This window comes from Sitodiplosis mosellana, unplaced genomic scaffold (assembly GCF_009176505.1).
Source record: "Sitodiplosis mosellana isolate CC-2019 unplaced genomic scaffold, AAFC_SMos_1.0 Smas_scaffold_6170, whole genome shotgun sequence".
Classification (NCBI taxonomy): domain Eukaryota; kingdom Metazoa; phylum Arthropoda; class Insecta; order Diptera; family Cecidomyiidae; genus Sitodiplosis; species Sitodiplosis mosellana.
The window spans coordinates 1732666-1747179 of NW_022601411.1; the positions used below are offsets into that span (position 1 = coordinate 1732666).

The 14514-nt window shown below is 36.2% G+C and overlaps 1 protein-coding gene across 32 annotated transcripts in view; it reads left to right on the forward strand.

Annotated features, from left to right (window-relative positions):
- Nucleotides 1–14290, forward strand: part of LOC129576082 (probable serine/threonine-protein kinase DDB_G0282963) — a 71690-nt gene extending 57400 nt beyond the window's left edge. For 4 of the 32 annotated variants that reach the window (XM_055460567.1, XM_055460566.1, XM_055460564.1 and 1 more), the window contains 18 exons: nucleotides 643–761; nucleotides 940–1518; nucleotides 1738–1818; nucleotides 2076–2309; nucleotides 2713–2824; nucleotides 3334–3744; nucleotides 4359–4652; nucleotides 5810–6733; nucleotides 7405–7517; nucleotides 7656–7844; nucleotides 8142–8366; nucleotides 8740–8821; nucleotides 9498–9596; nucleotides 10016–10330; nucleotides 10717–10905; nucleotides 11943–12091; nucleotides 12374–12442; nucleotides 13418–14290. In XM_055460567.1, coding sequence (XP_055316542.1) covers nucleotides 643–761; nucleotides 940–1518; nucleotides 1738–1818; nucleotides 2076–2309; nucleotides 2713–2824; nucleotides 3334–3744; nucleotides 4359–4652; nucleotides 5810–6733; nucleotides 7405–7517; nucleotides 7656–7844; nucleotides 8142–8366; nucleotides 8740–8821; nucleotides 9498–9596; nucleotides 10016–10330; nucleotides 10717–10905; nucleotides 11943–12091; nucleotides 12374–12442; nucleotides 13418–13525 — 4292 coding nt within the window. In that variant the 3' untranslated portion in view covers nucleotides 13526–14290. The remainder of the gene's footprint in view (nucleotides 1–642; nucleotides 762–939; nucleotides 1519–1737; nucleotides 1819–2075; nucleotides 2310–2712; nucleotides 2825–3333; nucleotides 3745–4358; nucleotides 4653–5809; nucleotides 6734–7404; nucleotides 7518–7655; nucleotides 7845–8141; nucleotides 8367–8739; nucleotides 8822–9497; nucleotides 9597–10015; nucleotides 10331–10716; nucleotides 10906–11942; nucleotides 12092–12373; nucleotides 12443–13417) is intronic. The other 28 variants (XM_055460591.1, XM_055460592.1, XM_055460569.1 and 25 more) reach the window with 27 other exon arrangements.
- Nucleotides 14291–14514: the final 224 nt, after the last annotated feature.

Below are 14514 nucleotides of genomic sequence, written 5' to 3' on the forward strand. Positions count from 1 at the left end.
ATGGATCACAAATTGCGATGGCGCTCTCGATCCATAAACCAAACGATGACAAAAACAAATCAAATCAAATCGATTTCGTCATTTACCATCAATTTGTCGAACAAACTAGCGTCGTCTATCGCGATTACGCTTTCTCTACCTACTTGATTTCGTCGGGGTTCTCACACAGTATTTTCTAATTAAATCGAAACAACCGAAAATGATGGGCCCCAAATTCAATATCTATCTGGCCGATTGATTTGTTACGCTTCAATCCACTGACTCCAAATTGATGATGACAATCGTCAATTTGTCAAAAATTTTGAAACTTTGATTTAGAGGCCTTCTTCGATCGATTTTATTTGGATTTTCGAGTCGATGCAAGGGAACTCATTGAGAAATTAAGATTGAAAACAACAACGAACATCGATTGAAGAAGGAAAAAGTAAGTGAAACAAAAATTAGAGAGAAAAAACAACAACAACTGTCCCGAACTCGATAATTATAGGCTTAGATTTAATTTGTTTTCCCCGTTAACTTTCTATTTGGTATGCTATATTCTATCGTATGATCTTCGGTTGGAATTTCGAGAAATAATGTTTTAATGCACACTTAAGCAGGCCACTGATTAATAATAAATCATCATTTTACTTCCGATTGCAGGCGCATCCAAGGAAATTGGTACAGCATTGACTCGTGTATGTTTGCGGCACAAAGCGGTGGAAACGCGCATGAAAAGCTTCACAACTGCCATTATGGACTGTCTGATTTTGCCATTGCAGGTAAATTACCGACGTATTTTAGACACATTTTGTGATGAATTCGACAATTGCAGCATCAAATATTTCGTGAAGATGAATAAATTGATTCTCTGCGAAATCATTTCTTATCGTATCAATCTAAAAAAAAACTTCCGTTCATTTTTCTCCTTCCCAAAAAAAAAAAAAAAAAAATTCGCAGGATAAAGTTGAAGATTGGAAGCGTCAAGTGGCTGTCATTGATAAAGAGCATGCAAAAGAGTATAAACGTTGTCGTGCCGAATTGAAAAAACGTTCAACCGATACGTTGCGTTTGCAGAAGAAGGCGAAAAAAGGGCAATCCGATTCGATACAAAGTTTAGTGGAATCATCAATGCATGACATAACACAGCGTAAAGCCGACTTAGAGGAGGTGGAACGGCGTTCATTGCGCGCGGCCATGATCGAAGAGCGAACACGATTCTGTACGTTTGTCAATTTATTGCAGCCGGTGGTAAAAGAGGAATTCGAAGTAATGTATGAACTAGGTCATTTACAAGAGGCTATGGAAACGATAACAAATGTCACGAAAAATCCAAACATTTTACCGCAAGCGTCCGAGGAGTTGATTCTCGAAACAAAAACATCGGCATCATTCTTGTATCCCGAATCGCCGGGCGGTTCGCATGGCTACTCAAATTCGCTGGGCTCACGAAAGAGTTCCGTATGCTCAATCAGTTCGATCAATTCAAGCGGTTCAAGCAATTCACCCGGAATGCCGTACCAAAGATCTCTTTCGCAGGTAAAACCTAAATGCTTCTCGATTTTTCTTTCTCTCGTTTTTTTCACTGTGTTTTTTTATTCTTATTTTTAACTTCTGTTGTTTTTCTTTTTTTTCGTTATCCATTTTTTTTTCTGTGCGATTGTTTCTTTTTTCTTTCGTTTGGACTTCTTTCGTTGTAATGCTTTTGTTACGTGTGTATGTAAAAAATAAACAAACAAACTTACGCGAACCATATAGTTAATGACACCTGCAATACGCTTAAAACCAGGCGAATCTAGTGATAGTGGCTTTTGCTCATCGCCGGCGCTTACATCACAGGTTTCTTTTTTTCTTACTTTTTTTTATTTATTTTTGTTTTTTTTTCTTCGTTTATTTGTTGTTTAACACTTAAAAACAAACAGCAAAACAGTTGTGTTTAAAACTTGATTGTTGTAAGTCACAACTTGTAATACAAGTATTAAGTCATTTATGTGTGAAACTGATTATGAGTCATTTTGGTGATTCGTTGTCTCACTTTGTTTACATTCGACGATTTTTTTTTTGTGCTTAATGGTCGGTTTGTTTTTGATTTCCAGGCATCAACAACAACAAATCAAACACATGCCGTATCAACATGGCCACCACATTCACAGGATCCAGTCACATCGCTCGATCGACCGCACACAATATCAACAGCTTATGAAAAGGGACATCAACGGCCACCGCTCACTGTTTACACATTTCAAAATCCAGATGGATCAACCACTACCGAACAGCAGCCGGTTCAAAAGTCCCCTGCTAACGTGGCTTGTCGTCCACCTTTGCCTGTGGTAAGCTATGGTTGTGCTTTTTTTGGGATCTATGGTGAATTTGCAATATTTATTGAAGCAGAAAAGGCTTTTAAAACCCAAAGATGAAGGATATTGACAGATCTTGATGTTTATCCAATAGATGAACTGCCCTTCAAAATGCGGCGAATGACCTTCTTCCCACGCATTTTCTTTGCTCGAATTTTTATTCTCACATTTGTTTCATCTTTTCCACGTGTGTCACTTTCTGTGACATTTTTTCACCTCTTTCTTTTATCTCCTTTCGACATTTTTAGCATGTTTTTTTTCTATTTTCCTCCATTTTCTTCACATTCTTCATCTGTTGATGCATTTGCCAATGCAAAAACAGAGAATCGCAACCGATAAGAAGACGCTAATTGCATTTGTCATTTGAATTTTACAGAGATGCTCATCGCTCGAACGGCCATTGTCATCATCAACAGCCGGTGCTCGGAATCAAACAATGCATAACATGAGACATTCACCATCGCCATTACCAGCGCACATCACAAAAGGTACAGAAAAAACACACTCACACACCCAATTTAGCTCAAAGACTATGGCCATTTGATAAAAAAAAACGTCGTGGTAAAAAAAAACCGATGTGTATCTAATACGATGACGTTACTGATTGCTTATTTCATTTGCGTTGAAATGAAAACGCAAGCATCGTCTAACCGACTGACTAGTGTTTGGCATGACTTAAAATCAAATTTGACTAACTTATCTGATTGAAAAACTAAACGCACTTTGTTTCTCTTTTTTATCTCTTTCATTTTTTTTCACATGCTCTCTGTGCTTTTCTCCTCCCCTCAACTGACAATACGCTGTTTGTGTTTGTGACAACTACTACCAAAACTACCGTGTTTTTACTCTTACCAAAAACCAATTCTCTGCCTGGTTTTTCTACTACCAAACAATTGTGTACTGTGCTGTTCTTAACACCGTTTCTACCTTCTAATTGTAAATATATTGACTTGAAAACTGAATCACTTGCGCTCGCTCACTCGCTCGGCTTGTACAGAATATCCAATAATTCAACCGACTTATGTTAATATGAGTGAATTGGCAACGATGGCCGCTCTAAAAATCACTAATTCGATCAATCAACACTATCAGCAACAAAATCAAGAGCCATTAACACCGATCCAATCAAACACTCCAACTATGCCATTTTCAGCGCAATCACCACAATCCGATTCATCGTCCGTAACAACCACCAATAACAATTTGACCGCCACCACAAATACCAACACAAATAACACCAACACCAACAATTCCATGACCACAAACCCGGAATCACCATTGTCCACCGCCACCGATGATACACTGTCACGTCAAGCGTCCGTTGATGCGGCACCCTTTTCATCCATTGACTACGATGATTGTGCTATACACGATACAAATCCAACATCCTTGTCATCGTCCACATCAGGTACATTTATTGGATTTATCGTATGCTTTAGAACCTAGAAAAAATGCTCGAAAGTTACTCAAGATTTTCATAAATCGCTCGAAATTTTCGAAAATCTAAACCAAAAAGAGTTTAAATTGGTAAAAAGAATCTAAATTGGCAAATACGAGATTGATGCATCGAAAACACTTAATATAAAAACAGGCATCGATGCGTGAAATCTCGATCATATTATTCATTCCATTCGATAGTTTGATTACAACTGAACATTTTCAACGATTTAAACTTGGAATCTATTTCGATTTCTTTGGCTTAAGAGAATTCTTAGAATTCTTGGTTGATTTCTGTTGAAAATTCATTTTTTGTATCGCTAGCCTTTTGAAAATGTTCAACCATTTCCACATTCAACTTAAACGGGATGAATGACGGCAAACTAAACGTTATTCATTTTTGTTCTTGAATTTAACGTTATGAATGGATCGAATATTGACTCGTAGCTTAGTTTGTTGAAAACCCCATTAACCAAACTGATTTGTAGCCTAGAAAAAAAAAAGATTTGCGAGTTACTAAAACCCACACAATGTATCTTTTATTGTAAACTGCGTGCACTGAACTAACCACTCAAACAAATCCAGCTAATAATTCAATTGGAGTAATTGGCGGTAGCGAGGATGTAGACGATTACAAAAGTACTGGTTCTGTTTTAGAAAAATTGTCATTGTTCGAGAAATTGGAGCAGCGTCAAGCGGCGAGTACAGCAGCGGCTGCGGCTGCGGCAGCTGTGGCCAATGCAGCAGCACTGGCCAAAACCAATTCGATCACATCGTCAACGGGAGCTATAAATGAAATAACAGCTGCATCACCCGCATCAAATGCCAGACGCAACGATGACCTATCCAAATCCATTCGATCGATTGACAAAGATCCAGGTATGTAACCGAATTTCACTCATTCTCAATGCTTTGTATTTCCAAATGTACATGCTTTCGCCGTTCACACAACACACTCACACACTTGAAGCAAATTAGAGTACGCGCGAAAGATAATGAACGCACTTAACGTGATTCTAGCCAATAAATTCCGACTTTTTGTTGCTATGGCTGTTGTGAAATTTACAATTGCTGTAGGGATGCATGCATTGCTCATTTCGTTTCGTTTTCACAATTCACCGAAATTTCCACGGCCATACGGTTTGCTGTGTTTTTTTTCTTCTTCAGTCGTAAATAAAATGTGTTCTTTTTTCACATTTCATGGAATGCATTTACCGGAATGTTTGATGTTTTTTTTTATGTAAATAGTTTTGTTGCCAGAGAGAGGGAGATGAAACCATTTCTCAAATTATTTGGATTGTTTTTGTTTTTATTTCTGTTCTGCGTATTTTTTTTTCTTCTCTGTATTTTACCTGCATGCACACAATCAGTGTTTAACTGTATCTTGATTCGGTATTTTATCATTTTTATATAAAAATTTTTTTGGGTCAAAATCGTATCTCTTTAGCAAAACACAGAAGAAAAAAACAATCTCATTAAGACTATTTAAGCAAAAGAATGGCCAATGGTTTGATTCTTAACGTTGGTTGCGCTTCTTTTTGTTTCGTTGCTCGACTTTCGATATAACAAACGGCTGTGCGATCGTTTTGTTTTTGCAAGGGAATCCAACTGTTCAGAATCAGATCTGTGTGCTTCAACGAAAAACGACGACTACGACGAAAAGAATGAAACGTCGAAGTGAATGTGATTCCATTCAGAGCAAGCGAGAGAGAGAGAAAGACGCATGCACATCTTTCGCTACTCAATCGCTTTTCTGTTTCTTGGCATTAAAAAAAAAGCGGCAATTAATTTGAGTTAAACCGTTTCTTTTATCATTATTTTTTTTTATTTCTTTTGCGTTTGTTCGTTTTTGTTTATTTTTTTGTTTTGTTCTTTTTTTTCTTTCATTTTCATTCGAAACCAAAACACACACACACACACACACACTAAACCAAAATCATATGAAAAAAAACGCATTTGAAAAATTTGATTCTGTGTCCATTGCTCGATCGGTTCGCAAACTAAACGCGAAAAAATAACTGTGTTGATTCCATCAGGCCAAATGTATGAGGATTCAATTCAGGAGCTAAACAATTTGATTGGCGAATTGGATACGTTTCAACGTGAACATGAGCAGAAAATGAAGCAGAAACAGCGTGAGAAACAGCAGCAAAAGCAAGCAAAGCCACTGGCTAATGGCCATGATGTGCACAATACAACGGGCGACACCACATTGACGGCATCATCAATCGGCGATATCAGTGATATTTATAATAATTTTGATAAGCTATCGATCGGCAGCAGTGATCCAAATCCATTGATGTGTTCAACAGTGAGTGAAATGACATTCGGTAGCGACGGGTTAAATGATTTAACCGATTGTCAAGCGACAACAATGTCGCTGAAATTGAATTTATCCACCACCGAACATCCGTTGATCATGCACAGCAGCTCGAACAGCCTTAGCGGTGGCGGCACCGCCGCAGTGAATGGTACCTCATCGATGCTGAACAGTACGAGCAGTTTGAATGGATCGACCGTGGCACGAAATATCGAATTAATACCAGACAGTTACAATGTTAGCGATGATTATGTCAAAGAGCACACGGAAATTGTGGTTCTGCGACGCAAAGACAGTTTAAATGATCTGAGCAATGGCAGCGTACCAGAGCGCAATCCAAGTGTTAACGGCAGCCCAAATGTTAATGGAAATGGTAAAGATGTCGAACGCATCAGTTCATTTCGATGTTCGAGTTTTGCGAAAAATGAACCATCCAGCCCAGATGGCAAGGCGACTACACTGAAACGTGGACAATCGATCAGTTCAGCCGATTCGGTGCGATATCATTATGAGTATGGCACAACCAATGGCACAGATGTGATGGATCAAGATGTGGTCGATTCATTGGATAACGATCACTCGGCCACACAGATGATTCGACAAAAACCCATCATCACACCACGACCCGCTTCATTGTCTGGTTTGTTTTGACTACTTTTTTTTTATTATTTTATTAGTTTCCATTTTCTGAAAACAAGAATTCCGTTCATCATTCTCTCATCGAATTTTTCGGTTCATTTTTTTCTTCTTTTGTTTATATCATTTTTTGCCTTCATCAAAGCCTTTCATCGAGAGAACAATTCACACAATTTCATTCAGAGAATATTACAAAACTAGACCAGTTTTTAGTTTTACTTTTCAATATTTTTTTAAACCATTTTTTTTATTTCTCATTCGCTTGACAGCTCATTCACACACACATATATTTAAATATCGTTCTTGTATTGTTGCATCCAATCAATTTATACTATTATTCCGTAGCCACATTTTGTTCTCTGTGCAGTTTTTATTTCTGTATTTTTGGATATATTTATATTGAAAAGTTGATGGTTAGAGTTTATCGTTGCTTTTATCTATGACTGAATCAAGAAGCTGAATTTTATTGATCGACTCTTTTTTTTTATTCGTTTACACAGTTTTTCTTTTGACATAGATGTGCCAATTATTCAGCTTATTTTATTGTTGCTTCTCAATATGAACCTTCTTTACTATCATAAAATTCTAATTGTCTAAAGGGAACAAGAGTCTAAATGTTTTACCCTAATTTTAATAATTTTTTTTATTAACGAATGGGATTTTTCATTGAACCAGGCTGCGTGAATCGAAACACATCGCGACGAACGGCAAATAGCGTTAAACCACCGCCACCAGTTAGACGAAGCTCAAGCGTTACTCCAAGCCATCAAATTGATACGGTACATTCGGTAAGCAACTTTTTCTTCCATTTCTACGGAGTTTTTTTTTTTCACTCGGATGTCTTTGTTTTGAGATTCTTCGTTTCGACTTTCTTTATACGTAACAATTTGAATTGTTTTGTTAATGGATTATCTCCTAATTTGAAGCCATTACAACCAAACGTGATGAATGCATCGTCGGAAAGTTTGCCACCGCCACCGGCCTATTTGCTCGATTCAACTGGACGCACATCGCCTGGCAAAGTTGGAGAAACTGTGAAAGCGTTGACCGAACTGAATCACATGCCAGCCAGCCCAAGCGTTCTTAGAAGGAACATGAGCCCGGCCTCACCACAGGTAACGAATTCCCTTCCGAAATATTGAAAAAAAAAAAATTCTTCTTAGCAAGAACAAGAGGTTCTTCCCTAAAAACAATGTTTAGTAAACATTGTTTACCTCGCAAAAGGGTCACACAAAAAACTCTCCATGTAAATTCAAAACATTCACCAACGTATTACACGACACACCATCACAAACAAAAATATTGCAAATTTATTTTCCAAATTCAAAATTGATTAAGCACCTTTTTCTTTTTCGATGTCTTTTTGTTAATTTTTTTTTCTTCAAAATTCTGGCCTTCATTCAATCTGTTAGTCTATCTATTCGACCTCAAACCAATCGTCACCGACACATCATCACCACAACCAACCACCGTCACAACAACAACAACACAATCCATTTTATAGTAGTGGCCCACAAAAAACCGACTACTACACGACCAACCAAACCAAACAGTCCCAATCCATTTACAGTACATTACAACCATCACACTCATCACACTCTTCTGAACAATCGCCGTCATCATTGCCAATCTATTTAGTGAGTATCTTGAGTGTTACGAGTGATTCAACCGTCGAATTCTGGAATAAAGTTTCGGAATATCGGCATTTTGTTTTTTGTACAGTCTCTGCATAAAGTATTGTCCGCATCGACCATTTGAAATACATTGTCGATGCGGACAACACTTTATGCGGAGACAATACATAAGAGAATAAGAATCTATACTAAGTAGAGTCTAAACTTCGTTTCCTTCAAAGTTGGATTTGCTAGAAATAACACTCATTTGATAGTTTTTGGCGGCGAAAACACCGACTCATTCCATGAAAGTCGATCCCATTTGTTCTTCTGCGCGTTGATATCACCATTTTTGTTAAACATTTGATTAATCGTCTTACTGGTCTCTTTCTTTCAGTCAACTCGTCAGATGCAGAGTGGCATTTATGCACAACCAAAACATCTAACTAAAGTATCCAGTTTCCGAAATGCTAGTCCAAGTAAGTATTGCGAATCGATTGCAATGAGTGTTTTCCATTTAGCTAATCTTATACACTTTCTTCAAATGTCGTCGGAAGCCAGCGTAGGGTTTTATGTGCCAATTTTTTTTTTCTTAATCTTCAGAATAATTCGAAATTTCTCAGTTTTGATCATTAAATGGCGTTTAAAATGGTCGGTTTCATACAGAAATATTCTATCTTGTACGAAAATATTCCGTTTTGGAAGCAAAAAAGGTTCAGTTCTTGAAATAAGTTCATTTCATGACTGAAAAATGTCATATTTTAACGGAGAAATGGCATTTTCCCTCGTAAAAATTATTTTTTTGCGAAAAAAATTCATTTTTCATGAAAAAAAAGTTCGTGTTCCAAGAAAATCCCGTAAATTTTTCGATAAAAAAATCATTTTCATAAAAGAAGATTTCAAAATTTTCTTCTGGAAATAAAAGATTACTTAGATTTCAATGCGGATACTCAATCAACAGATTCGTTTAATTCATTTCTTTTGAAATGAATAAATTTTGAGGAAATAAACGAATTTTAAGCAAAAATTCATCTAATCGAAATCATTTATCCATGAGAACTAACCACAAGCGTCCAAAAAATTAGCATAAAAATCATTCGTTGAAGTTGCAATTGATTTGATTTCATTTCATTCCTTCGTTCATAAATCCATTAGATTCTGCTCGAAATCAGCCCGGCACTCGAGTTATAACGCAGTTAAACACGACTCGAGTTAGTGATATGCATCAACAAGTTGCACCGCCGATCGTACAAGGTTGTTAAACTCATTCATACATCGAATATTCACTCGAAACATTCACATCTTTTCAAAATGTCAACCGGAAACATCTGCATTTTTTTAATCGAAATTGAAGAAAATTGGTTTTAAAAGATGGGCATCAGTTCGGGCTAAGCGGTGTCAATGAAATATGGATTCGATATTTGTATTTGGATATTATGCCCATCGGTTTCAGAACCGAATTGAGATTCAAATCTGAATCGAATCCGAAAATTTTGAAACATTTCGAATTCAGCCTCGACGTTTTGCGTTGCCGGACATTTTGAGATGGTTGACAATGTTTTCACAGTGAATCCTAAGGTTCTCCACTCACGATTTTCCACTAAAATTCTTTCGATTTTTTCTCCTATTTTCGTCGCATCAATTTCACTTTGAATAAAAATAAACCTAAGTAGCCAAGCCTACGTCACATGCGCATGCAAATCAAAAAATCTATGCACAAAGTTCATACCATCATCATCCCATACAATCACCTCCCACACATAATTCCGATCATTCGTACCAACAAAATCATGAAGCGAAAGCGCCCAAACCCACCAAACCCGAACGAATCTATACAAGCGCTGCTGACCGAAACTATCACTATCAGCAACTGCACCATCAGCAGCACCCGCATCAACAGCAGCAGCAGCAGCAGCAACAACAACAACAACAACATCACCATCACCAACAGCACAATCAACATGCACCCGCGGCAATGTCAAACGATGGTAACAAACGCCTCGATTGCACTAACCCAATTGCCATAATGCGCGGCCGAATCGTTTGCACGCATAGACCGGTCGTTCATCATTCACTTCACTCGCCGCTGCACAGACACTTGTAGCAAACGCATTTTCGGACTTATTCCGACCCATTCATCATTCAGATCTATTCATACCTATTCAGACCAAATGAATGCTAAAAACACCAAAAATTCAGATCCGTCAATCCAAAAAATGTTCTGTCCAGTTGCGAATGAATCGAATGAGCCGCACGACCAGTCTCCCACCCATTTCAAACGATTTGGCCATGCCGGTGTTGTCATGAATCCAAAAAAAAATCAAATAACGAACAAAAACAAACCAAAAAAAAAACAATTGTTGCGGTTTTTTAGGGCCATATCCAAATCATCATCAACAGCATCAGCAACCATCACCCCATCATCGTCATTACAATGTACAACAGAAAATTTATGTATCAACAAATCCCTTTATCACAACTCACACAACATCACACTATTCGCCGACGAGTTTCGGCAAAGAATCCGCGACGTATGCAACTTTGCCTCCAACAACGACCTCAAGTAAATAAGTTTCAGCCAAATTGGGCTTTTCTCGTGTACACCTCGTTTGCAGTGTGGTTTTTTTGCCTTTCTTCTAAATTGCAACGCATTTTTTTTTCTCTCTTTCGATTAAAAATACTCTTTTCGACACAATGGAACGTGTTGTGCGATGAGAATTTGCTTTTGTGAGGCGTGTGCTGTGCGTGCGTGTGTTTTTTTGCTAGATTTTCCGCTTTTTGTCGCGACTTATAATGATCTTTTAATACTTTGAGCCATTTTTGTTTTTGGTCGCTTTCAAATGCGACATTTTGACACTTGCATTTGTTTTGTTGCATTTTCCCCTCGTTTGACCAACGGTTTTTTTTTCATCCCATTTGAACACGTTTTTTGTTGTTGTGTGATTTCTTCCGTTGTGTGCTTTCATACAAGATTTCATTCGAAATGCCGACGCATAAATTAGCTCATTTTGAAATGAACAATTTTTAATCTTAATTTTTGCCAATTATGATTTTTCATTTCGTAGAAGTTCGTTTTTCTCTTCTCTTTATTTTGATTTGCAAATTGAGCATTTTTTCATTTTCTTATTTTTTTATTTGCGAATGAAATTTTGTTTGCTTTTTTTTTCCTTTTTTTCATTTTCTGAGTGAAAAGTCGACTGGACTGCATTCATTTTAACCGAATTGTTTCGAAAATCGATTAAATTGAATAATTTTTCTCTTCCAATGTTGACAAAATGCATTTTATGTTGAACAAAATTTAATATGATTTGTGTGATTTGCCCATACCACTTGATTACATTGCTTGAAAACGTTATGATTTTGGTTTTATTTTCAACTTAATTGATTTGTTTTTGTGCTGTTGATATAATGTATTTGGAATTGTATATTTTCTCCCCTTCTCACCAACCCTCTCCCACATAAACACCCACTAAACAAAAATTTACTCAATGTTTTTGTGTCTCTACTTCTTTTTTTTCTTCCATCTTCGCTTGTTGTCCGTGTCTCCATTTGTTGCTTGTATGTGTTCGACTACTGCCCGACTCGATTGGGATGGTGCAGACTATTCGTCATCGAATTATGAGAGCAACAATTCGATTAGAGCTAAATCAAAACTAGGATTTTTAGAAAATTTAAATGCTAAATTAGCGGAACAAAGACTGTCCGGCAAGGCATTTGCTGTGAGGAATATTATCAACAGCAAAGCATTGGTAAGATTACGACCGAGACAATTAATCCACAATGAATCTCACCGGAAATTTTATTTAAAAAAAAAATCTCTTTGAAATCGATCTATTTTGTTGAAATTAGTTGTTTTTTTTTGCACATGGAACTGAATTTTCATTTCTCTTCTTTTTTTATTTCATCTTCTTTTTGGTTCGAAAAATTCTCTGTTTTGGCAAAAAAAAATCGGGTTGAAAATCGAAAAAAACAAAAATTTTGATCCCCGAACAAATGTGCCGCACAAAATTTATTTTGGCGAATGAATTCAGAAAAGAGTTGACGGTAGCAGAAGTCAAATACCAGTGGCTAATTCAAATAATTATGCAAATTGCGATGAGGTGAGCGAATGGTTCACGTTGAACCAAAACAAAACAAACACTCGAAAACATACTTTGAATTTAACCATTGGTTGTGCTTTTGCGGTAAACTGCTAAAAATTTTCGGTCGCGGTTTTTTTGTCTCTTTTTATCAACAAATTTTAATCCCATACATATTAACCGACTTACTTTTTTGGCTTTGCCACACAAACACACTGAACCCACATTACATCGTTGCGGCGATGTGATTTAGTTTATTGAATAAAATAGAATTAATCTTAAAATGGACTCACTCTTAAGGCAGCCTTTTCATTGGTCACTTAATCACATTTTATCACAAAAATAAATTCACGAGGCTAGAGATTCATCACCTCGAATATATTTTTTCATTTATTTAAATAATTTTTTTTTCTTCTAACAAATCTGAGGGAATTTTGATTTCTTTTTTGAGAATTGTTTTCTTCTGAAGAAATTAATTTTTTTTCAGAAACATTTTTTTCAATTTTTTTTTTTTTATTTTTTTTTTCGTCCAATTTTTCGAAAAAATTTAAAAAAAGAGTAAAAAAAATGCTGAAAAAATTATTTTTTTTGTCTAAATTGATCAACGAAATGACCAAAATACAAAATAAATTCTTAACCACATTTTTTTAAATGCAAAAATGAATAACGTTTTACGTTGGAAATTAAATCTGGTACTGGCAATCGTAGTTCTTGAACAAAACTTTTTTTTTTGTTTTGTAAAAAGGAAAACAAATCGGAACCGATTTTTTTTTTATTTTAATCCCTGGAATTGTTAACCCCATTTTCTGTTGATTTATTGTTTTATATTGTTTCTGTTGTTAAAATATTTTCTGTTGGTTTTCTTTTGTTTGAAAAAATCTTTTTTTCTAAATTCCCTGCTTTAAAATTGCTGAAGAAAATTTTAATCCCATTGCTAACCACTACCAAAATAGTCAATATTTGAGTACTAATTGAACTGTGTTTTGAATTTTACAGCCGGACCCAAGAGTTTGTCATGAGTCGCTGATGGATCAAATCAAGCGTGGCGCGCCGCTCAAACGAAATAAATCAATCAACGATCGTAGCGCACCGAAAATTTACTAAAACAAAAACACCCACACACACACACACAACCCCTTCGAATGTCGTTATATTTATTGAATATTGTTCATAATAATTGTCTGCGTGTGTCGTCATTGAATCTTTAATTGGATCGTAGGCGCGTGCAAAAATGTTCTACAGCAAAATTTGGAAGGAGATTTGGTTCATTGAGAAGGAAACGTTGGCATTTTTCGTCTGTTCGAGCAGAGATTTTGATAAGGAGAAAAAACAATCTCTCTGGTGAAGAGAATCCCGAAAGCAACCATCAAAAGAAGGGAGAAACAAGAGACGACGATCGACGAAGGAATACATGATCGCAAAAATTAAAAGCAAGAGCGCAAACAAATGCTGGTTCTGAATTCTAATGTGACGCATACAATAATTTCCACCAACCATGGTTTATATAATTATCATTAGTGAGACGAGTAAATAAGTACCACATAAAACTACGTTTAGACATCATAATCAACACACCCACACACCTACACTCATATCCACGAAATTAAAGGGGAAAAAAGCACAACATAATCTCATCATATAATGCAGCCAGCGATAGCTGTCTCGCTTTCGAACATATTTTCGCTGTGGTTTTTTTCATTGACCTATTTGAGAGAATAATTTAGGTGTAAAAACAAATTGTTTAATTTAATTTGCAGGTCATTTTCATAGCTAACCAACAAAATCTTATTGTTCAAATCAAAATTCAATTTCTGTACTTCAATTGTATCGTTGATTAGATTACGAAATAAAACAAAAATAAACGAAAAATCAAGCCAAAACATTCTAAACGAAAAAAAAAACACGAAAAACGAATTCATTGCTGTCGTTGTTGAAATCGAAAGACGAAAATGTTGTTCGAACTTAGCAAAATCGAGCAAAACCATATTTTTGTTAGAGAAAATAGAAACAAATCACCGAACCGATAACGTCATAAGTGAATAAATAAGCACAGGAACTGAAACTGTCCACACATTTATACAACAATACCATGC